Source organism: Prionailurus viverrinus, unplaced genomic scaffold (genome assembly GCF_022837055.1).
Source record: "Prionailurus viverrinus isolate Anna unplaced genomic scaffold, UM_Priviv_1.0 scaffold_50, whole genome shotgun sequence".
Classification (NCBI taxonomy): Eukaryota; Metazoa; Chordata; class Mammalia; order Carnivora; family Felidae; genus Prionailurus; species Prionailurus viverrinus.
Window position 1 is genome coordinate 1,346,296 of NW_025927613.1, and position 24,506 is coordinate 1,370,801.

At 50.3% G+C, this 24,506-nt stretch overlaps 1 protein-coding gene across 3 annotated transcripts; it reads right to left on the reverse strand.

Annotated features, from left to right (window-relative positions):
* Positions 1-16: 16 nt before the first annotated feature.
* CGN (cingulin) lies at positions 17-24,184 on the reverse strand. Of its 3 annotated transcripts, none has more exons than XM_047848004.1 (21): positions 24,092-24,184; positions 17,154-18,030; positions 16,371-16,471; positions 16,148-16,217; positions 15,941-16,033; positions 13,927-14,054; positions 13,193-13,325; positions 12,648-12,860; positions 12,052-12,200; positions 11,709-11,841; positions 8,571-8,771; positions 8,034-8,240; positions 7,418-7,675; positions 6,286-6,456; positions 4,852-5,013; positions 3,564-3,653; positions 3,028-3,111; positions 2,799-2,917; positions 2,387-2,495; positions 1,835-1,998; positions 17-1,524 (listed from the first exon to the last, which is right to left on the reverse strand). In XM_047848004.1, the coding sequence occupies exons 2-21, from the start codon at positions 18,015-18,017 to the stop codon at positions 1,386-1,388; spliced, it is 3,588 nt and encodes a 1,195-aa protein (XP_047703960.1). In that variant the 5' UTR covers positions 18,018-18,030; positions 24,092-24,184; the 3' UTR covers positions 17-1,385. The 3 variants fall into 3 exon arrangements, with proteins under 3 accessions (XP_047703960.1, XP_047703959.1, XP_047703962.1); XM_047848003.1 differs by lacking the exon at positions 24,092-24,184 and adding an exon at positions 23,475-23,493; XM_047848006.1 differs by lacking the exons at positions 17-1,524; positions 1,835-1,998; positions 2,387-2,495; ... (2 more) ...; positions 3,564-3,653; positions 24,092-24,184 and adding exons at positions 3,660-4,736; positions 23,475-23,530.
* Between the last annotated feature and the right edge of the window lie 322 nt (positions 24,185-24,506).

A 24,506-nucleotide genomic window follows, 5' to 3' on the forward strand; every position in this document is an offset into this window, starting at 1 on the left:
AATGAGAAGTCAAGGATTTTGGTATAGATATATCATTTTAATATTTAATTTAAAATAAAATCAAGGCTGGATTCATTTGGGGGAAAATATCTAATTTGCAGAATAGAAGTTTTGGGGTTTTTTTTAATCGTGAAATTATAAGTCATTAGTGAAAACATCCTTCTCCCTCCCCCAGGCTCCTTACAGAGCCTGCTTAGGAAATAAGAGAGGTGAATCATCTCCCTTACCTCTTCCCCACCAGGGCTGGGCTCTCCCCAGGACCCAAGGGAGGAATAAATCCTCCATTGCCTCTTCTCATTTCTACCAAGAGTCAGTCTTTAGCCCTAGGCAGGAAGCCCTGTATCAGGTTCAAGCTCCTGAGATAATGAGGGTCCCTTGGTTCCCTACTAAGGTTGGGCACATCTGGGTCAGAGAAACCACAAGGAAGACCTTTGCTTTTCAGACTCATGTAGGCAGTTATCAGGGTTCCCAGATGCAACCCCCTTATGAACACATGCATAGTCACAGAGGGAGAGGAGGAAAGATGGAAACCCTGAGCAGAACCAAGCCCCACCACCTTATCATGGCCCTACCAAAGTCCCTCCCCCAGGGCAGCTCTCTAGACCATTCACTGGGGCAGCAGGAAAGGCTGAGGGCCCTGTTTGGGGAAAGGTTGGCCCTTGGAGAGGTATGAATGTGTGGGTATAGAAGGCAAGAAGAACATCCTTATCTCCTCACCCTGGCTAAGGCACCAAAAGGAAAGAAGGAAGGTAGGAATGGTGAAGATGGGAGGGGAGAACAGATCCCTTGGATCCACTGGCTTAGGAAAGAAAAAATACATGAGAGTGGAGAGAGGTGGGGACTACCATATAGGTCCCACGACTGTGCAAAGAGAAGCATCCAAGAACTGGGTAGAGCCACACTAGTATGTACATTACCCATAATGTTCCTTCCACCCTGCTCCAGAGTTGGAGGAAAACATGTTGCAGGGGTCGAGGGAGCAGAACTGCAAAAGGTATTTTTCCCTGAGCCTGAAGGTTAAGGGATAAAGAAATAAAGCTTTATATACATGGCAACATCTATTCCTTCCTATCCTGCTCAATCCTCTTCAGTCCATATGCTGACCATCCTGTTGCTATGAGGGAGAAGAGGGAGGGTCGGCACTTAAAGGAAGGGCTCAGTTGGCCTAAAATACCCACTACTCCAGAGGAGAGGGAAAGCCCATGCACCAGCTTAGTGCTAATGCCTTTTTTATCAGCATCACTCACACCCCTCCCAGTCTTAGGGCTGAATAATTGGGTGTCCCCCTCTCTCCCCACAGGAATGAGGAATCCGAGGCTTAGCAGGGCAGAGCAGGATGGCAGGGCAGGCCTCAAGTGTGGTTTCTGGTCCCCTGTGGACCCAAGCTAACAGGAACTGGTCTGCAGGTTGCTCTCCGTGAGCAGTGATGCAATGGAGGATGGGTCGTAGACACTGTCAAATTCCTCATCTGAACTTAGCCCTTCATGCTGGGTTGACTCAGCAGCTGACCGGGAGGCTTTGCGCCTGAGTCAGAGAGAAGAATACTTGTAAGGGAGGGAGACAAAGATTGAGACAGCCACACTTACCATGCTAAGGAAATTCCCAGTTGTTCTAAGGCCTCTAGGTACTCACGAGATCGCCCACCAATCTGAGATCTGGGGAGATGGGATATAGACCAGGGGCTTGGATAGTAAAGAATAATCATACAGGCTTCCAGCCAGGAAGGAGTGACTGCCAAGTACCACCTTAGGGATCCTCCTCCCTATCCAGGAGACCCCATTCCCTTCCTGCACCACGACCCCGATTGAGCGGGGGTCAGAAAAGCAGCCATTACCAGGAGTCCTTCTCGAGGGTTTTGATCCGGGCTTGGAGCTGTTCGTTGGCCTCATGCTGCTCCTCCAGCTCACGCTGGGCCTTCTTCCTCAGGCCATCGAGTCGCTCAATTTCCTCTTCTGCTTCATCCACCTGCCGCTTCAAAGCCTTCACCCTCAGGCTTAGCTGGACAGGATACCAAGTCCCCACATTAGAAAAGCATCTGCTGCTACCGTGGGCTGGGACCCTCCCCTGTAGCAATTTTGACAAGGGATCATTGCCCTAGAAAAATGTTATGGCCATGGGCAAGTTCCCTAACTTTACAGGTTTGTTTGGGGGGATTAAATGAGTTCATACATGTAGAACACTTAGAAAGAGAACCTAGCACATCACAGGCACTCGATGCATGTGCTACTGTGACTGCTCTGATCCAATCCCTCCAGTCTCATCTCCACCCTTATACAAGGAGAGTCGAAGCTGGGAAGACCTCTGAGATAGGTCCTCCCCTGGCCTTCAAGCAAATGCTCCATACATGCTTGCCATATAGTTGCTTGGCCCTGGCTGCCATCCTTACCTGGTCCTTCTGGTCATTGACATGCTGACGCTCGTCATCAATTTGAATGGACAGCTCTTTAACCCTCCGCTCCAGTTTTCGGTTGGTAGACTGCAAAGCTGTCTTCTCCCTAAGAGGGTGTGGAAGGGGGTGTCTATGGCTGTCGCCATTTCTAAAGGAACACCTGCTTGGCCCCCTCTGGCCTCCGTGAGCTCTTCTCAGTCACATCACACTGGAAAGGATCCAGGGCAGATCCAAAGAACCAGGAGAGAAGAGGTCATTCATATTTCAGAAGGCCTGCAACTCTCTTGCTCTTTACCAAGGAAAAAAGTTCCCCCTAAAGATCAGGTCAAGTTGGCCATGTCTGAAGTGCAAGATGGAGGGAACCTCAGAGGAGAAAAGCCCAGAAGGAGAGAAGAAGGGCTCACGTCACCTCTCTTCAGCTTGTAGCCGCTCCTGCAACTCCCGATTCTGGGACTCAAGATGAGAGAGGCTGGCATTGGGCTTCTGGAAGCCTTCTGAGCTAGCCAACCGGCTCTTCAAGTCCTTGTTCTAAAAAGGGCAGAAAATCTTCACAGTCACATTCCACTTCCAACCCCTCCTATGGCCATTTAACCTGCCTCCTGGGGTCTGTCCCCAAGACTCCCTACTTCCCAGCTCACCTGTCTCTCCAGGGAGATTTTGTCACACTCCAGGTCCTGTCGAGCTGACCTCTCCTGCATGAGCTCTGTCCTCAGCTGGTCCACCTGGTGGGGAGGGGTGAGAGGAGCCAGATTTGGGGAGCGCTCACAATGAACTAGGCAGCTGAACCACATGAGGCAGAGTAAACTGCAGGATGCTCTCTGAATCCCCATAATTCTCAGGCGACTAAAAAAATCAGCCTTTTCATATGGGACGAGCCACAGAATTTAAACAGGGCCTCCTCCATCACACCAGGAATTAGCATTCCTTCTGAATGGAAGTAGCCTGGATTCAGGGCAGAGAGTAATCCCAGGCCACCAGGATTCCTTCTTCCACTCAAATCCCTGGATTCTTTCCACCCGTCCTGAAGCAGAGGAGACCCTGAAGTAGCACCAGCCATGCACAGATTCCGCAGCCAGAATTCTCCTCCCACATGGGAGGGTGGAGGTGTTTTTGAGAGGGCCGAGAGGTTCTGTAGTCAGGGATGGATGCAGGGGACGGGTAAGGAAGGGCTTACCTGGTCCCGGCCACGATTCATGCGTTCCGTCAGCAGCTCCACAGTGCTCCTCTCCTCATCTAACTCTGCTTCCAGCCGAGAGACTTTTTCCTGTGGCAGAGGAGCAACAGATTCTTTCTGCCCCACATGCTGGACACCAGAATACCAAACCCAACCAGGACCCTCTCAAGGCCCCACCTCCACAGACCTGTCTCACATGTCCCCATAAGCAGCTGGTCCTTGCCCCTACCCAGAGCCACCATAGAGCTAGCACCCTCTGCTGACCAGGCATGGCATCAAGGGAAAGAGGGAGAGGGCACCTGCTCTAGCCTTGGTCCCCTGGCAAGATGACAAACCCCAGAATCTATTCCTCACTGGGGTAGCCCTGTTTCCCTAATGGGAAAGCAGACAGAAAGCAAAGTGCCCGAGCCAAGGCTGGGATGGAGAGAGTCAGAAACCAAAGTGCCAGGGTACAGACTAAGGAAGCATGCTCAAGCCAGGCAGTCCCATGTAGATACTAAGGGTATGGTCTCTGGAGCCAAACTGCCTGGGTCTGAAAATCAGATTCCTAGCAGAGGGGCCATGGCTAAGTTGCTTACCCTCTCTATGTGTCAGCTTCCCTCAACAATAAAATGGAGAAAACAAGACCACCTATCCCACAGGGTTATTTATCCTCAAGATTAAATAAGTCTGAAGTGCCCAGAACATAGCATAATATGTGTTTGCTGCTGTTATTGTCTTGTTATTATTATTATTGCCAAATATGGCAACCTGAAGAGCACTATTGCCTCTAAAGAGGAGCCACTGCTATCCTCCAGCCAACTGCTGCCATGCAGATAACTCAGGATCAGAAGCTCGCTGCTACAGAATTTTCCAAACGTATAAACGAAGCCAGAGCTTTTATGTGACGTGTACATTTCTAAACACTGGCAATTAATTCAAAGCCATTTAAAACACTGCAGTCAGGGGCACCGGACTGGCTCGCTCAGAGAGCATGCAACTCTTGATCTCAGGAGTTGGGAGGTGGAGCCCCACACTGGGTGTAGAGACCCCCTAGAAACAAAAAAAAATATTTAAAAAAAAATTATCTTTAAAAATGTTTAACAACAACAACAACAACAAAAGAAAACACGAAAGGAAATGAATACCACCACGGTCAAACTCCATCAGCAGTGGGCTACCAGCTTTCGATCCCTAGCATAGAAAGGGGGCTTGGCTTGTCCCGGCTCCTTTCCCCACAGAAGTCCCAGCTATGCCAGGACCTGGACACCCCTCCCCTACCCGCCCCCCCACACTCCCATGTCATTACCTCAAGACCCTTGAGTTGCCGGGTCCTGTCATCCTGGGAGCGCTTTTTGTTCTCCGCCTCCTGCTCCAGCCCCTGCAGCTTCTGGGCCAGCAGCTCCTTGTCCAGCTGGGCCGTGTCGCGGTCAGCCTGGGATGCCTGCAGGGCCTGCCGCAGCCTCTGGGTCTGGACAGAAGGAAAAATGGAACAGCCCAGAGAAGTAAGGTGGGGACTCGGGGGTGGGAGCAGTCTGCCCCTGCGGAGAGAAATGTTTCATCACTGATGTTCTTTAGAACCACCAGAGCAGGTGATAATCAAAAGCAGGCTGACTTTTAGTTTGTTTTCTTTTCTTTGAAGATCTGGTGGGTTTTATTCAACCATTCAGGGATCCGGGCAACATCCTATCTAGCCGGCAGAAAGGAGCTCCTGGTCCGTTTTCTTTATTGTTTTAACGCCCTACAGAAGTTAGAATCACCTAAGTGGTTTTTAGAAAACTCATCCTGGGTCCTGGCCCTAGGGGTTATGATTTAAGTGATACAAGCTGCAGCTTGGGTATTAGGATTTTAGGTATTTTAACAAAAAAGGTTTAATGTCATGACAAAACACAAGTTTATAACACATTGTTACTGTAAAAGATTGTGAAGCATTAAAACTAGCAATCATATTTACATTTTTTTTTAAGGTTTATCTATTCTTGAGAGAAAGAGAGCACAAGTGGGGGAGGGGTGGAGAGAGAGGGAGACACAGAATCCCAAGTAGGCTGCAGGCTCTGAGCTGTCAGCATACAGCACAACGCAGGCCTTGAACTCCCGAACTGAGAGATCATGACCTGAGCTGAAGTCAAACGCTCAACCAACTGAGCCACCCAGGCGCCCCTACAACTAGCAATCATATTTAAAGCATCTACTGTATGTCAAACATGCCTCTATATCGATACCATACTTCCACTAACATTGCAGTGTTGAAATTTTTTGGTACTGGGATCTTTTTTTTTTAATCTCCCCAGGTGATTCTAATGTGCAGCAGTTTAAATATTGCTCTACAGGGGTGCCCAGGGGGCTCAGCAGTCAGAGAGGCCGACTCTTGATCTCAGCTCAGGTCATGATCCCAGGGTTGTAGGATGGAGCCCCGCGTTGGACTCCTCACTGAGCCTGGAGCCTGCTTGAGATTCTCTCTCTCTTCCCTGCCCCATCCCCCACTCACACTCTCTCTCACCCTGTTTCTCTCTAAAATAAAAAAAATTAAAGTTAAAAAAAAGTCACTGCTCTACAGACAAGGCACCTCCTATCATTATCGGTACCTAGAGTGGACAACTCCCTACCTCACTATGTCACTCTAAGTGGTTAGACCTAAACCGGGGTCCCAGGATCCCTTGGCCCCAGGTTTAGTTAAGAGGCAATGACCTGCAAACCAAGGACATTAGGAGAGTTCCCACCCTCCTGCCATTTCTGCCCCTACCTCGTCCTGAAGCCGGCTCAGCCCCCCAGAGCTCTTCTCAGCCTCACTGGCCCACTCCTTGGCCTGGCGCTGGGCATCTGCCACCTCCCGCCGGGCCTTCTCCTTGTAATCCTCCAGCTGGGCCTGGAGCTGCTGCAGGGCCTGCTTAGAGTCATTTCCAATCTGCTCCAGCTGAGATGCAAAGAAAACAGCCTTTCAGCACTGCACCTCTGTCCCTTCTCTGGGCCCAGACACCCCAGACCCTCCTTCCTGCTGAAGCAGCCCTCCATTGCTCTCCCCTGGGCCCTAGGTCCCTAGTATGGCTAGTAGTATTATACAGATTGCCTGGCTTCAAATCCTGGCTCTACCACTTACTAGCTGTGTGACCACAGCTCGTCTTCTCTGGGTCTCAGTTCCCCATCTGTAAAATGGGAAAATAATAGTACCTACATCACAAAGTTGTGAGAATTATGATAGCTAATTATGTAAAGTACTTACAACAGTGTCTGACACAGAGTAAACCTAATTGACCATATTTCAACAAACCCAAGAGGCCAATGATTACAAGATGTACGACTAAGAAAGAAAAATCTGCCACTTGAACTGTAACATCCCATCAAAATTATACAACGCAAATCAACTTCAGAGTACATTTTAGAGCTGACGAAATATATTAGGTGTTTGCTCTAGCTTTACAAAGATATTAGGAGAGAACCTTACCTGAAAAAGTTATTTATTTCTTTTTTTTCCTTCTTCCTTGCCCTCCCCCGAATATAAAATCCCACCCACGAAAATTCCTGTATTTAGGTCTTAAAGACATCTAGGGAGGGATTATAGAGCTTTCCTTTCCCTACCCCAAATAGAAAATTCTACTAATGAAGATTGTTATGTTCAGGTCTTAAAGATGTCTCAGGGAGAATCCCAGGAGACATTCTCCAAGGATCAAGACCACAATGAAATGGGACATAGAGGGGAGGTCGAGGGCACAGAGAAAGAGTAGAAAGGACACCCTCTCTGAAGATTTGGCCTTGGCCTCCCCAGCAATGAACTTGAGGAAAGCAAAAATCACACATTCTGACCTCCTCCCCCGCTCAGGCAAGCTTCTGAAAGAGCTGTGCCTCTTCCTAAGAGCCTGGGCCACCCCGCGCCACACCTCCTTGTTCAGCTGGCACACAGTCTTATCCAGCAGGCGCTTCTGTTCCTCCAGCTCAGCCTTGCCCCGCCGGAGCGCCTCCCGCTGCTTCCCCTCCTCCTCCAAGGCCCGTTTCAGGGCCTGCTGCTCCTGCCCCAGGCGGGCCAGCCCCCGCTGGGCCTCCTCCAGCCGGGCCTCCAGTGCCCGCTTGGCAGCTGCCAGGCTCCCCTCCTCCTCCTGAGCTGTGTTCAGGGCCTCCTCAAGCCGCTTTTTCTCTACCTGGGAGAGGGAAAGCCATTTGGAGAAGAGTAGATAGGAGGGAAGAAAAAGAGGTTTATGAAAAAGGTGGGCAATGCAAACGGGCTCAGAGGAACGAGCAAAGGAATTAAGACACAGAGGACAAACACAGGGTGAGAGATAAGAAACAAAAATACCAGTACAAAGGCCAAGACATTCATAACAAAGCACACTCCAGAAAATAAACCTAACTTTAACAGAGGGTTGTTGGGAAGGCAAAAACCAGCACACTCGGGGCAAAAGAAAACTGGTAGCTGAGGATTTTGCTAGGGAGTGTTTAGCCAGGGGTGAGGGGAGAGAGGGCCAGGAGGAAGCCACCAAGGTAGGCAGAAGCACTGACCTCTAGCCGCTGCACCCTGTCGCGAAGCCTCGCCTCCGCCACTTCCCCACCCTCCGCCAAGCCTCGGGCCTCCTTCAGCTGCTGCTCCAGACCCAAGATGCGCCGTCGGAATTCGTCATTTTCCTCCTGGGTCTCCCGAAGCGTCGTTTCCACTGCTGCCCGCCGCGACCCCAGCACCTCCACCTCTGCCTCTGCTGCCTTCTGAGCCTGCGGCCAGTTGGGGGAGTGGCAGCTCAGACCCCAGGGCTCAAGGCTACCGACCACCACCAAGAAAGCCACCCCAAAGAGAGCCCACAAGAGCCAGATTTCAACAGTGGTAGTGCCCCCTGAGAACCCCACCCCTACGGAGATGTGGTGTGTGCCATCAGGTGCAGCCCTGCCTCCCCCTGCCAACCCCTGGCTGCTTTTCACCGCACACTTATGACCAAGGATCTGGTCTGTACATACCCAGGGTAGGTAATTTCCTCGCCCTCTGGCTCCTCAGCCCTCCAGACCCCTCAGCCTCCACCTCCTAAGCCCTGTGCCCACTCCCCTTGCCTTGGAAGCCTCTTCACAGTCCTGTCTCAGCTGCTGGAGGGTCTTTTGCAGCTGGAGGTTCTGCTGTTCCAGTTCCCGGCCTCGATCAACCTCAACCCTCAGCTGTTTCTCCAACTCCCGCTCCCGGTGACGCCCAGCCACCTCCTGGCTTTGCTGCTCTTCCCTCAGCTCCTTAAGTTCCTGCTGTGTCCGGCGCAGCTCCTAGAAGGGAAGGGGAACGGTGACAGGGCAGAGAGAGCCACCCTTGGATAGGACACTGTGTAGCAACCAGGGCCCTCATACATTGCTGGGGGAACATAAGACGGTATGGCCGCTTGGCCGAGTGGCTTGGCAATTTCTCAAAAAGTTGACCCATTAATTCCATTCTTAGGCATATATCCAAGAGCACTGAAAACATTTTTTGGGAAAACATGTTATATGAATGTTCATAGCAGCATTATTTCATGAGAGCTAAAAATATAGAAATGACCCAAATGTCCATCAATTGGCAAACAGATAAACAAAATGTGGTATATCCACATAGAATATTATTCAGCCATAAAAAGTAATGAAGTACTGACATTTGCTACAACATGGGTAAACCTTAAAAGACATTATGCTAGGTGAAAGAAACCAGACATGCAATGTATATGTATATGATTTGCCAGAAGAGGCAAATTCATAGAGGCAGAAAATGGATTAGTGGCTGCCAAGGGCTGGGGCAAGTGACTGGATATGGGGTTTTTGAGGTGATGAAAATGTTCTGTAACTAGATAGCAATATGGTTGTACAACTTTGTGTACACACTAAAAACTACTATGCTATACACTTTAAAGGGGTGAATTCTATGGTATGTGAAATAAATCTCCATAAAAAAAATTACATGGAATAGATGAGGGTGTGAACAAAACAGGATTGGCTGTTTCAAAAACAAAAGAAAATATACTGAAAACCAAAAAATGCAACACAATAAATAGTGGGGCTGCTTTTATTTTTTATTTTTAAAAAAAATTTAAGGTTTATTTATTTTGAGAGAGAGAGAGCACAAGCGGGGCGGGGTGGGGAGGGGAGGGGAGAGAGAAAATCCCAAGAAGACTCCATGCTATCAGCACAGAGCCCAATGTGGGGTTCAGTTTCACAAACTGTGAGATCATGACCTAAGACAAAACCAAGAGTCAGACACTTAACCAAGTGAGCTACCCAGGCGCCCCTACTTCTTTTTTAAAAAATTAAAATATTGGGGCACCTGGCTGGCCCAGTCAGCAGAGCATGTGACTCTTGATCTTGGGGGTTGTAAATTTGAGCCCCACAGTGGGTACAGAGATTATTTCAAAATAAAAATCTTTAAAAAAATTAGGAGGGGTGGGAGAAAAAAATTAAAATATGAACTCTGGTTCTAGTTCTTTAGCTGTTAGCTACTTCTGAAATTCAGAAATTACCATAATTAGGCTGAAAGGATATATAATATATTGTGAGTTTTCAATGTAAGACACTAACAAAACTACAAAGGAAAAGAAAAACAGGGGCGCCTGGGTGGCTCAGTCGGTTCAGCATTGACTCCTGGTTTTAGTTCAAGTCATGAACTTGCAGGCTGTGGGTTTGAGCCCTGCGTCAGCCTCTTCACTGACAGTACAGAGCCTGCCTGGGATTCTCTCTCTCTCCCTCTCTCTCCGCCCCTCCCCCACTCGCTCAAAATAAATAAACTTTAAAAAATTAAAAAAAAAAGAAAAACAGCACAGTGTATGGTCTACATTGGACAAAGTCTGTTTTCCTAATGTATATACTTTGTTATTGATTAAGTACTGATAAAACATACTTCACATATGAGTAAATGAAGCTCTGGTTATTACTTTTTAGCTTTTTAGCTTTATCTAGCATAATCAATCAACTGAGATTGTCCAGAGGAATTATGTAGACTAATATAGCAAATAGACTTCAGACTATCCTTAATTTTTGTTAACTTCATATTAATACAGTAAAAATTTAAGAGCACTTTTCATTCCACAGCCACCGAAGTATATTTGGTTTTGGTTTATTATGTTTTTCTCACCAAATATGTGTGTAAGCTCAGACTTTTATTTACCTGGAAAAGCATCACAACTATACTTCTTTACTCTAATAAATACGGTTACTTTGGTTAAAATTAGGCAGTCTTACGGTAAAGGCATGATACACAAGCATTGATCAATTAATACTTGTTAAGTAAGCACCAACTACATATCAAGCATAGTGAATCAAAAATTATAAACCTAGAAGAATCTTCAGGAGGCCATAAATGCCAATTCTCTATACTAGCAAAAATATTTTCTAAGTTTCTAAATCATCCAAAATAATTACTTGCTTTCTTGTGCTTCATAAACTAATACAAAGAATATGAAGAGATTATTTATATTTACTTCAATTTGGTGACTTTATCATTTATAAAACATCCGTGCATGATAAAACATCTAATTCCCTTGGTCTAGATGCTATACTCTCTAAGCAGCCTTCAAATTACAACTTGGCTTCCCAAGTAGGCCAGCCTGCCATGCCAATACAAGTATTCCAGTCTGTGTGACAACATTTCACATTACGAGTTAATAAGCTGGCATTCTAACTGTAAATGTTTGTTTCATAGATGTAGGTAAAGAGTCCATATCCCACCCCCCCACCCCCCGCTGCTCCAAAACAGAGCAACTCTTGCTATCTGACCAAACTCCAAGCTTGCAAAAATGACCCTGAAGTTTCACAAATCCATCTAAAAGCTGCTCCCCACGAGGTCTCTTGGGAGGTAGCCAGCAGCCACCAATCTGGCCACCAAAAGTCCTTTACATTAGAAACCTGTATATTCAATGAGAGCAGCCAGGCTGGATCAGAATGTGTGGGGCAGAGATACGGCCAAACAGGTCCTGAAAACCAAGCACATAGGAGGCAGCCACAACAGTGTAGAGGCCCGGTCAGTGTCTGCCAGCCCAACCTGCCTGCCCTTCCACACTCCAATTCCAAGTTCGTGCTTGCTTGCTTGCTTGCTTGCTTGCTTGCTTTCTTTCTTTCTTTCCTTCTTTCTTTCTTTCTTTCTTTCTTTCATCTCTGAACCCAATATGGGACTCAAACTCACAATCCTGAGATCAAGAGTCCCATACTCCACCAACTAAGCCACCCAGGCACCCCTCCAAGTACCTTCCTGAGCTCCTCCATTTGGTGAGTGTCTGCAGCACCAGCCCGAGCCTGCCCTAATTCCCTTTGCAAGACCTCCATCTTGTCCCCAAGCTCCTCTTCCATTTCCTCCTTCTCCATCCGCAGCTGCAGGAGTCTGAGCCCAGTCAGGTGAATGAAAAAGGAAAAGGAACAAGTTCAGACCACCTGCCAGGGAGAGATGAGCAGGATAATGCAAACCACCTCCCCAGGGGCCAGGAGCCTGGGCACCCACTGTCAGCAGAGTGAAGGGCACAGCAGGGGTAGAAAGGAAGCAGGATGTAGGAATCATGGATAAGCATTCCCGGGAAAGAGGCAAAGTCCTCACTCCTGCTTGGTGGCTCTAAGCTCCTCCTTGTTCTTCTGGAACATGCTCTGCCAATGCCCTGTCTCCTCCGATGTCTCCTCCAGCTCTCTCTGCAGTTCCCGCACGAGGGTTGACATCTTCTGCCTTTCAGCCTCTAATGCAGCATGATCCTAGAGAAGGGGACAGTTGGGGGCCAGGAGGCTCAGAGGGAAAAATGCACTTCAGATCAAGTGTAAGTGTGTAGAAATGGAGGCTTGGGCCCACAGGGCACCACATCAGCTGCACACCCTTGTCCCCCAGCGGTGCCTGATGTGATGCTAGCAGAAAGCTCTTCCCAAGCCACAGTCCACCCCGCTGTTGTTTAGATGAAGCCCCCCCTACCCCCCAGTTATTTCCCCATGGGACTTGGGTCACACACCCTCACGGTACTCCTGGCCTGCACTCCCTCTCTCTGCCATTGCAGGTTTCCTGGCCAAGGTTTTCACTACACCTCACATGTATCTTTTAGAAGGAGTTGCAGTTACAACTAGAAAAGTCTCAAAATACCAAGGCCTCATGGCAGCCCCTCTTGGGGCAGGGAGTGCCCACTTCTGGCGGCCCCTGCTCTGGCCACATGCCTGGGTTGCATCTTGCATACTCCGGCGAAGCTGCTCCGTGTCTCGCTGGTACTGCTGCCGGACCTGTTCCACCTCCTGGTCACGGGAAGCCACCTCATCCTTCAGGGCCCCCTTCAGGGCTGTCAGCTCCCGCTCCCGCAGCCTCAGCTGCTCCTCTACCCGCTGTTTGCCCTCCAAGACCGCTTCCAGAAGCTCCCGGGTCTCTAGCAGGTCCTGGGGAAATGAGGGTGGAAGTACAGGGGTGACTGTAATAGGATCTGCCTTGCTATTCATTCAGTCAGCCGATCAGATACACTGACTGAGCACCTTGTACATGTTAGACTCAGTACCAGGTGCGAGGGGCCTCTGAGATGCCTATTTAGGAAAAAGGAAACGCACCATTCTGGGATCTAACCCCAGCCCACCTTTGAGTCTGTCTGAAAGCACGCTAAGGGGTACCTGTAATCAGCTACCTACTGCCCATGCTTGGGGAAAGTGTGAGTGAGCAGATTTGAAGGTGCTCCAGATGACAGGAAGCAGAGGCAGGGGGAGCCATCCTGCCCCACCTTCATTAGCGCCTCCTTAGCAGGCTCTGGCCCCTGGGCCTGCTTCAGCTTGTCCTGCAGTTCCATCACTTGGGTCTCCAGCCTGTGTCGTACCCTTTCACCCTGGTCCACAAGGAGCTTCATGTTCTGGAGCCTAATAACAATAGATAACATTATCAAGTGCTAGGTGTCAGCCAGCTGTCTAAATACTTTATGCGTATCGTTTCATTTAAATCTCCTTAAAGTCTCTGTTCAAATCTTAATGGGGCCTCCACTGTGCCTCCACCATTCAGCCCACCGATCTGCTTTAACTTTTCTACTTATCACCTTCTCCCATGCTGCAAATGTACTTACCTAATATGTTCTTTATTTATGGTCTGCCCTGTCCCCCACTAGAAGCTCTGCTTCTGGAGAGCAGTGCTCCTCATCTGAACGGTTCACTGATGTACTCCAGGAATCTAGATCACTGCCTGCCACACAGTATTCACGGCAAAACATGTGCTGAATGAACAATCCTGTGAGGTAGGTACTATTATTAACCCATTCTACAGGTTTAGAGCCTGAAGCAGAGAGGCAAATCCAGGTAACCCAACTCAGGCACCACCACCATGACCGGTAACATAAAGAGAAAGGTCCTATCTTTAAACTGTCTCTGTCTGCTTCTAAAGACTTCCCCCTGTCTCTCTCACCCAGGGGCAACCTCCATCTGGCCTTGGTCCCCAAGCAGCCCCACGTGCACACTCAGCGGCACTCACTCTCTGGTGCTCTGCTGGGCCTCCCCCTTCCTCCTCTCCAGCAGTTCCTGCAGTTGGCTGCACTCTTCTGCCTTTTCCTCCAGCTGCCGCTCCAGCCCAACCCTGGAGGGTTCTAGCTTCTGTCGCTTCTGGAAAAGGCAAGGAGAGAAAAACAGGTGGAGAGTAGGAAAAACCTCTCAGAAGGACCAGGAGTAATGGGAACGTCTAACATTTAATGACACTCCCTAAATGACAGGCTCTGTACTAGGGACCCTGTGCTTATTATCTGCATTTAATACTTTTCACGAGCCTTGGGACTTGCGATGGTTTAAAGTACATCCACTAATTCCTCAACATTCCTGAAGCCTCAACCCTGAAGCCTCAGGGTGCCTGGGTGGCTCAGTCGGTTGAGCGTCCAACTTTGGCTCAGGTCATGATCTCACGGTCCGTGAGTTCGAGCTCTGCGTCGGGCTCTGTGCTGACAGCTCAGAGCCTGTAGCCTGTTTCACATTCTGTGTCTCCCTCTCTCTGACCCTCCCCCATTCATGCTCTGTCTCTCTCTGTCTCAAAAGTAAATAAACGTTAAAAAAAATTTTTTTTTTTTTAAAAAAGGTGAAGCCTCTTCCCTGGAGTATGGGCTGGACTTGAGGACTCTCTTCTCTCTTTTTTTTAATGTTTATTTATTTTTGACAGAGAGAGAGAGACAGAGCATGAACAGGGAATGGGCAGAGAGAGGGAGACATAGAATCCGAAGCAGGCTCCAGGCTCCAAGCTGTCAGCACAGAGCCCAGTGTGGGGCTCGAACCCACAGACAGAGAGATCATGACCTGAGCCGAAGTTGGACGCTCAACCGACCGAGCCACCCAGGCACTCTGAGGACTCTCTTCTAACAAACAGAAAAGGAAGACGTGATGTGTAGCTTCTGAGACCAGGTCCTAAAAAGGCATTGCAGCCTCCAATCCTTACCCTCTCTCTTAATCATTCACTCTGAGGAAAGGTAGCTGCCATATTGGACGCTCAAGTGGCCCCATGAAGAGGTCCACATGGCAAGGAGGTGAGGCCTCCAACCAACACCCACTGTCTTCTCATGACTAGCCCCAGCCAATACCTTGCCAGGAAATTCATAATAGACCCTGAGGCAGAACTACCCAGCTCAGCTGCTTCCAGATTCTGGGCCCTCAGACACCAGAAGATGATTATTTCAAGCTGTTAAGTTTTGAGGTAATTTGTTACACAGCCATAGGTAAGTAATATAGTACAATTATTATCCCCACTTTACAGTTAAGGAAAGAGTGGCTTTGAACATTTAAAGAACCTGCCTAAGGTCAGGGTAACAGCCAACAAATTAAGGTATCAGGATTTGAACTCAGTTTGACTCCACAGCTGACCACTTAACCAGGACACTATACTGCTTTCCAGGAAACAAGGGGTATTAAAATCCAACACTTACTGAGCACCAACTACATTCAGGGCAATACCCTGAGACGTAGAAGCAGTCTATATTTTTTTAATACATAACCTTTAGCATAAGACTGACCTGAATTTTCAAATTCTTCTCTGCAACTTATTGTCTTGAACAACACACTTAACCTCTCTGATCTTCAGTTTTCTCATCATAAAAGGGTTCACAATACCTACCTTACAAGATCCCTATAATTACGACGCATTACCTGGGACAGTACCTACTACAAGAAGTTATCCTCAATAAATGACAGCTATTGCATAGTGCCATCATTATAATGTCAATGGAAAGGATTCAGGTAAGTAATCTGCTCAAGGCATACACAGCCAGTGTGCAGCAAAGCCGGGACGGGAACTTCCAAAGGAAACAGGTGGAAGGTGGTCAGAGCCCTGATGACTGCACCCCTATCCCTAAGCTCCAGAGAACCCCAGACGTTCTTGGCGGGCCCAGCACACACTCTTGTCTCTGGTGTCACAGAACACACGACTGCTTGTTCCATTGCTTGGAAGAGCAGCCCAGGCCCCAGTTTCTCCCGTGTCCGGCATTCCCCCTGCGCTTCCAATCTCCCCTCACCTTCACCTCTTCATCCAGCTTTTGCTGTAGCTCCTCCACTTTTCGGGTGAGTTCCCCCTGCCCGCCCAGGGCCTTAGTGGAACCAGAAGGCATCTGCCAGGGATATGGCGGGAAGGGATGAGTCCACATCCAGACCCCAGGCCCCAAAGGCCCTAGCCCTGTCCACCCCCACCCCCCCACCCCCCCGCCCAGGAAGCAGCCACTCACCACCAGGGGCTGCATCTGTTCCAGCACCAAACTGACCTTCCTCTTCACAGACGTTTCGCTTTCTGAGCTTCTGGAGGATGAAAGAACAGAAGCAAAGCTTAAGGGAGGGAAGAGGCAGCAGAGATGAGGGAAAGCGGAGCTAAGGGCAAGGAAGATGGGGAACGAAACTAGAAGGAGGAGCAGGGAGGTATGTGACTGCCCTCCTGGGAGGGCCCCCACACACCCCTCCCTCAGGATGCTGTAGATGGTGGCCTTCAGGTGGTCCACACTGCCTGGTGGGGCAGCCTCCTGCTGGTCTCGGAGCAGGTCTGGAGTTGACTTGAACTGCAAAACATAAACCCAGAGAAATAGGAAGATTAAGCCAGGAGCGTGTGTGGCATTCAGATGGCGCAGCAGCGGCAGGTGGGAGATGGGGCCCTCCACCACGATGAACAAGCCTGAAGTGGGGAAAAGAGGAGACTGCTGAGGCCTGAGCAGGAAGCCCAGGAGACATCTGAGCGGAGTATGCCTCTCACTACTGCCACAGGCCACATTTTCCTTGACAAGCAGACCTCAACCAGCTGTGAACTGTGTCACAAGTTATCTGTCACCAATGATAGTTCAGGTACTAGAATTTGTAAATGAGTTACTTTTAAAACAGGCTTAACTGCGTCTGCACGAAGTTGCTCCCCGACTCACTTGCACTCCTGAGTGGGAGACAAAGCCGGGAGTTGTGACAGGAGCACTAGGAGCTGCTTCGATTACCAGGCCCGCCTCACTTACTCTGCAGACCTAACAAAAGCTAGTGGCCGAGAACAGTTAATTGCCAGGCAGTAATAAGTAACTCTCATGCTTGTGAAGGCTGACTTCATAGTTCGTTCCATTTTCATGAGAATATCATCTGTTTAGTAGAAGGATATAGTGGAGGACAAAAGTAGAAACCTTCTGCCTTTAGCTATTTGAATCAGCAAGGGGTCCTGCAGCTAGTGGGTCAGGAAGCAGAAGCCACAGGGGACTGGGGTCTGACCTGTAGTATGCCAGGGTCATGGACTCTCCCTTGTGGCTCCTCAAAACTCTGAAGAACCCAGTCCTGGGTCTGACGGGAACGGCTAAAGCCACCAAGAGGGCTCTGGCTCTGGACCGACTGTTTGGAGCTGCCCATGTGACTGTCATGCTTTGTGCTAGGGGCCCAGTGGTTGGGGGACCGACGCTCCCGTTCCTCAAGGGTGTCCCGTGGGAGCCGGTTGTCCAGGCTTTGGCTCCGCTTGCGCTGTTCGGGGGGCAGTGTCCGCATGCGCCGGCCAGTCCGGCCCCGGGTCTGCCCCCCATGGTGGCTGTCAAACTTGTTGATGAGAGAGTCCACTGAAGACAGGGGAGCAGTGTCGATGGTCCCTGCGGAAGCTCCTTGAGGGGTCAGTTCCAGCAGGCTGGTGCTCCGGGTGCTCGGACTCACAGGGGCAGGGCCTGCCAGTGAAGCCTGGGAGCGGGATCGGAGCAGCCTTCCGTTCCAGTGGTCCCCAGACTCCTCATCAGACACGCTGCCTTGTGAGCGTGCAGGAAACTCCTTGGCATGAGAGTAGGAGTGCTCTGGGGGTTCCGAGTTGGAGCTCAGAGCTCCCAGAGCCCCTCTGTTGTTGGCCCCCTTGATCTGGACTCCAAAGGAGTCACTGCCTTGCTCCCCACTGTTGAGCACCACAAAGGGCTGCCCAGCAATGCCCTGCACACGCACAGCCACCCCATAGGTACTGGCTCTCGCATCCTTAGCTGGACGTCGCCCACCACGACGTAGGGTGCCCATCTCTGCATCCCCTGCTGGCTCTGTGATGAACCGAATCTGGACTCCATGGTCGACAGGGCCCCGGGGCTCAGCCATGGTGGACGCCGGCTCCATGAAAAAAGGGGTCCTAGAAAATCAAGAAAAGAGTTTAGGCTGAGAGACTGGAAGTAGAAACACCTGTCCAGCTTTTGTGGGGCTCATTGCCTTGTCATTTCTTCTACATACAACAGTGGTTCTCACATTTCATCTGAGCAGCAGAAGTACCTCAAGGGCCTATGAAAACACAGACTATTGGACCCTATCCCCAGAGTTTCTGATTCAGTACGTCTGGATTTGCCATTTCTAACAAGCTCCCAGATGATACTGATACTTCTGGTCCAGATTCCAGATTTTGAGACCCACTGACTTGGAAGAATCCATTTCCTCTAATACAGTCCTAGTGAGCTTGACTTCGTCAAGAGTTTAACGACTGCTTGACCTTCACACATACACATATACCATGATGTGTTTCCTCCAACCCCAAACCCTACCTAACAGATACCTCTATCCTAATGGATAAAAGGGGCCCTCCACTCCCAGAGCTCATTTAAAGTACGGAAGACCCATAAGGTATGCCCTCCCATTTCTGGGAGAATAGCAGAGATGCCTCTGGGTTGGGGGAACTGAGGGCTGAGTGAGGAAAGAGATGGGAGAGTAACTAGGTTTCTACTGTGTGTCTGTTTGTCCCTTTTAAGTCTGGAACCATGTAAATGTATTGCTTATTCAAAAAAAGATTTAAGTAACATTTAAGAGTTCCAGTCCAAGGGGCCCTAGGTTAGGCAGACTTGTCCCACCAGTGGGCCAGAGTGAAGACCACCCATGGGCCAACTCCTCGGGTCCACATTAGCCTAAGATTAGAGTCAGCAAAATGGAATGTATTCTAGGTACGCTTTGGCTCCAGCAACTGGGGAGGGCAGGTTCTCCTCCAAGCAAATAAAAACTCCAGCTTCCCCAGCCCAGCAACTAATCTCTACCGGAGACTGGCACCACACTGGAGGCGGGGCATCGAATGTGCCAGACAGACACATAAATGTACCCAGCCCAACCTCCCAGTGGAGCCCTGGGCCAAGGAAAGTTGGCAAGGCCCCCTTCAGGGACTGTAGATATGCTAGGAAGCCCAGAAAACTGGGGGTGAGTGGGGAAGGGAGTGGCCTAGCTCCAGGTGAGAAAGGGCTTGGTGGGAAGAACATTCCTAGCATTCCCAGCCCTTCCCCTCCAGGGAGGGAAGGAGCCCTTACAGGCAATAGTTCTTCACCGTTTTGGTTCTGAGACCCCATTGGAGGGAACAATGAAAGCAATTCCCCTCCACCCCCCAGGAAATAGTCCACAGAGTCTCAAGAGTTTCACGAACACCTCAAAGCTACCCTGAACTAAAGGAGCCCACTCAGGCATCTGGGAGGACTTCAACCTACCTCAGATACTCCAAACAGAAGGACATTTAGTTGGCTGGGTCCTTTGTTAGAATTCAAGTAAGAGATGGGACCGGAAAAGAAGCTACAAGGGGTCAGTTTTACAAACCGCTCATCTAATAGAAAAGGAACTAGGGCGCCTAGGTGGCTCAGTCGGTTGGATGTCCGACTTCAGCCCAGGTCATGATCTCGCAGTCTGTGAGTTCAAGCCCCGCATCGGGCTCTGTGCTGACAGCTCGGAGCCTGGAGCCTGCTTCAGATTCTGTGTCTCCCTCTCTCTCTGCCCCTCCCCTGCTCATGCTCTGTCTCTCTCTCTCTCTCTCTCTCTCTCTCTCTCTCTCTCTCTGTCAAAAATAAGTAAACATTAAAAAAAAATTTTTTTTTTAAAGAAAAGGAACCCAGTCCCACTCTTCATTTGATATTATATAACCATGAGCAAATCATAATTTTTCTGAGCCTCAGTTTCTTCATCTGTAAAACAGGTATAATAATAACACCTCATAAGGTAATATCTGTGAGAATTAAACAATAATTGCATGTGTAAAAATTTTATCAAGTTTGGGGCACCTGGGTAGTTCAGTCAGTTAAGTGCCCAGCTCTTGATTTTGGCTCACATCACAATCTCTCAGTTCATTGGTTCAAGTCCCACGTCAGGCTCTGCACTCAGTGGGAGGCTGCTTGGGATTCTCTCTCTCCCCCTCTCTCTCTGTCCCTCCTCGTGCTCTCTCTCTCTCTCCCTCCCTCCCTCCCTCTCTCTCAAAATAAATGAATGGAAAAAAAATTTTTTATCAAGTTCTACACTTCAGATTTCTGCATTTTATTTACTCTACTCTATTTATTTATTCCACTTTAATAAAAAGAGGGAAAATGACAAGATATGAAACATGAAACATACCTAGCAGTGTATGCCTGTCACAAAGCTGACAACAAATGTTACCCAGTGTACATGCTGTTCCTTCCACCAAGACCTTCCTGGCTTCACCTGCTTCACAGAAGAATGTCACTTCCTCAGAGCCTTTCCCATCCAGACCCTCCCACAAACTAGGTCAGAACCATGTTATATGCTCTATAGTCATCCTTCAATGAATTTGCCTCAGGTTTGTGTGTGTGTGTGTGTGTGTGTGTGTGTGTTTTTTTTTGAGAGAGAAAGAGAATGAGAGCATGGCGGGGGGGGGGGGGTAGAGAGAGAGGGAAAGAGAATCCCAAGCAGGCTCCACCTACAGAGCAGAGCCCAATGTGGAGCTCAATCTCAATCTCATGAACTGTGAGACCATGACCAGAGCCAAAATCAAGAGTCAGATGCTTAACTAACACCCAGGTGCCCATCAGTTGTTTTTTGTTTTTAAAGATTTTATTTTGGGGGCACATGGGGGGCTCAGTCAGTTGAGCATAAAAAAATGATTGTGATTCTCTTTCCTTCTCTCTCCCTCTAAAATAAAATATTTTTAAATTAATTATGTCAAAAAATATTTTATTTGTAAGGAATCTCTACACTCAAAGTGAGGCTCGAACTTATGACCCAAGAACAAGAGTTGCATGCGCTACTGACTGAGCCAGCCAGGTGCCCCTGCTTCAGTTTATTTTTCTATATTTATTAGGGTGATGATTTGTTTCCTGTCTGTCTCCTCCAGTGGATTATAAACTCCTGGAGGGCAAAGATCATGGCTCTCAGCTGACTCCGGTGGCCCCAGGGCCTGGTGACATGGTGCACATCAATAAATATTTGTTAAAGGTCGTATCCTGGACCAAGGCAGACTCTCACAGCAGTAGGGAGATTTGCCCAAAGGTCCCTCACAGCCACTTCTCATTTGCCCTGGTGACAGGACCTCTTCCTGGCCTGGACTCCCTGCCCCATTCGATCATAATTTTGGAACCAGATGTGCCTAGACTGCCAGCTCTCAGAAGTCACATGATTTATTCATAATGCAGCTCGACTCTGTCAGTACATCTACTGATCTTCCAGATCCGGGTCAAGGAGCTCCCAGGCTAGGCCCACAGAGCGCCCAGCCCCGCACCCACACAAGAGCACCAAGTTGTGCAGAGACAGCGCTGAACGTGCCCCTGGTCCCAGTGACTCCTTAACCTCAACCAAGTGTTAGACCCAGGACAGGTGGGTCAGGGGCCAGCGGGACTGAAGTGATCTTTGGGGTGGGTCAAAAAGCAGGGCTTTAAATGATTCAACATGGAAAACCCGAAACCTATCCGCCTTCAGTTACAGAGGGCAGTGGGGCGTGGCCAGGGGAGCCAGCTGGCTCCAAGGTCTTAGGTAAGCCCCAGAGGCAGGTAAACAGCCATCTAGTGCCAAGCAACATGGAGTACAGAGCCTTCCCTCTCATTGCCTGCCCCTGTTTTTCCCTCCTCTGGCATGTGCCCAGGACACTCCTCACCAAATGTACTCTGGGAAGAGCCCAGGACACAAGTTAAGTCAGCTTCATCTGTCTGCCTCTGCCATTCCTGCCCGGAAGGAGTGGGGAGGATACCCTGCACCTGTACCAGACAGGCACTTCTCCCTGAGTTACTCATTAGCCTGCCCTGCCCCAAATCCGTCACCTCTGGCCCAGCCATAAGCATCTGGCTTCCAACTAGGAGTGACATTCTCTCGGCTTCTGGCAAGAAGTGGGGGGTGGGGAGGTTTGGGGTGTGCAGAGGAAGAACTGGCACACACATAGAGCCAAGCAACATGCTAGACATACCCAACTGGCAGATTTAGAAAGTGGAAGAATGAAAGGTATGGAGATTAGACTCTCCTCAGAGGTAACGAGGGAAGCAAATGGTCAAAACAGGATAGGACAGCTCAGTGACCTTGATCAATGGCTATTTTCTCAGAAAGAGTTACAAAGACAATAAGGTTCTCCGTGGATCAAAAAGAACCACCTCAAGTGGACCCCTGGCTCGGTCCACTGAAAAAGCCGAAACCTGAGAGCTAGGCTAGGGCAGCTTGGCCAGTGGAGGAAAAAACACAATGACAAACTGGGCCCTGCAAACTGGCTGGACTGGTTTGAGAGGCAAGGGAAAGGGGAGGGCCAGAAGGATTCCACTGGCAGCTCATAAAGCAGACCAGAGAAACTCCACACCACAGAGGACAAGGGGCAAAACCATGGGCAGGGACTGTCCAGCCTAGATGCCAAGGCCAAGGCTCTGAAGGAGGAGGCATAAGGTAGAGAGGGAACAGGAAGGAGCAGAGGCACAAAGAACCTGGTGAGTGTCAGACCAGTGCGTGACAGGAAGACTCGGCGTCCCCTACCCCTCCCTCTCAAGTTCCCAAAGTTGCATTCCTGATCCCACATGTGCCTTGGCCAACTGCTTGGCCCTAAGTTCTCCCCTCCCCAGCATGAAAAACAGCAACCTTACCCTCTCCTCACCTCCCACCAGGCTGATAGCAGGCAGATCAGCCTGGGGAAAGAAGAAAGGGTTCTAGGAAGCCAGAATCCTCTTAGAGTCCGGGAAATCTCTGCATTATTAGTCCCCTAGAACCAGCCCCTCACTCCCAAATATCAAGGATGAAAGAAGAGGTGCAGAGGCACGTGTCAGCAGCCTGTGGACAACACAGCAGTTGCAATTATTTCCCAATTACATCTTTCCTCCGGCAGGGCATCAAAGGGGCCAACCTAAGATTGGCTCTGGTTCCTTTACCTGCCTAAGGCAAGGAAATCTGCCTCAGAAGTCTCGTCTGGGCCCCAATGTGCACCTCTCATGCAGCCTGGAGACTTAGAGGTGCTATTCCCTTAGTCTTGTGGTTTCCTACAGAGTCCTACCTACGGCCCACACCAATGGTGCCTACTGCCAGTCTGACAGCCTTCACGTCCGGGAGTCAGGGGTGCACAGTAGGGTTTCAAGGAGTTAATCTGGGCTCTGCTGGGAGGCAGCAGGGAAATTGGTTGGGTGCGGAAACCTCACCCAGTGGCGCCATTGAGAACCACAGATGAAAGTATGTGTGCTTGGGGGGAGTGTTTGACATTAGCCCCCAGGAAGGGGCCCCATAAGAAAGTTTTTCTACATATTTTGTAGGCCTAGAGACCTATGCTTCCTCATATCCCTCTCTTGGAGAGCACTCTCTCAAGAGGAAGACAAAATTCTCCCAGGCATGAAGGCAAAGGGGGATAGGAACTGAAAGGCTTCACACCTCTCAAGGAGATGGGGGTGCCGTCTTGTTCCACTGATCAGCGTCTTCACCTAGAGGTGAATGGTTGGAGCGAGACCGCACACCTCAAAGCCAGAGGGAAGTGACAGCGCCAGCTCAGAAGGGCAGTGGGGGGTGGGGGCAGCTTAGGGAAAGAGCACCTCTGGGCGCCTTCCCCCTTACGTCTCTGAGCCCAGGCGGCAGCCCAGGCGTCCCCAGCTGAGACTAACTCCTTCCCCCGAACACCGCGGACTCCCGAGAGAAATTCTGCAGCCAGGACAGCGTCTGACCTCCAGAGAGAACCAGGCCCTGCTACTCTCTCACGTCCTGGGGGCAGCCTTGGCCCCAGGTGCCCCTCCGCTGGCACAGTCCCAGGCACCTGCTCAGGTGCCCCTCCGCTGGCACAGTCCCAGGCACCTGCTCAGGTGCCCCTCCCCTGGCACAGTCCCAGGCACCTGGCCCTAGCACCGGAGAGCAGCAGCCCGCTCGTCATCGGTACTCCCACCCCAGCTTCACGTCCCCTCCTCCTCTCTCCATTCAGCACCTGTATCCTGTGAGAGGGGACCCCAGGTCGCCTCGCGCCCCGCCCCTCAGGGCTTGCCCCCTCGGCGTCCACTCACCCCAGCCGGGCTCGGCGCTCCCGGGCTCCGGCAGAGCTGCACGCGCGGCTCGCCAGCCCTCCCCCTCAGGCCCTCTGCGCTCCCTCCGTCCTCCCCCCCCACACACCAACCTGTTACTCCCCTCCGGAGCTCCACCCCCATTGGCCGTCACCACCCGCCCCGCCTTTCCCTTCCTCTGGTTGGTCCTTTTCCCGCGGGGGGCGGGGCCGTTCGCCCCAGGCACCCGGACTGGGGGTCGCGGGCCGGGGTGGGCGCGCCGGGTCACGTGGGCCGGCGGGCGGGTTGGGAGGCGGTGCACCGGAGGCCATTTTGGGGGCGTCGCGGTCGGTGCGGCTGGGCGCCAGGAGGGAGCCGCGCGCCGGAGCATCTTCTGGCCTCGGTGGGAGGCAGCCCTTCCCCCGCGCCCTGCTCCGCG

Bases quoted from the DNA above. Each gene is read 5' to 3' on its own strand.
- CGN (XM_047848004.1), bottom strand. From the start codon at position 18,017: ATGGAGCCGGCGTCCACCATGGCTGAGCCCCGGGGCCCTGTCGACCAT. The intron at 16,034-16,147 runs GTGAGTGGCTGC...TATCCCTGGCAG, and splicing joins AACAGATGCAGCCCCTGGTG to ATGCCTTCTGGTTCCACTAA. The intron at 1,999-2,386 runs GTAAGGATGGCA...TATCCTGTCCAG, and splicing joins TCAATGACCAGAAGGACCAG to CTAAGCCTGAGGGTGAAGGC.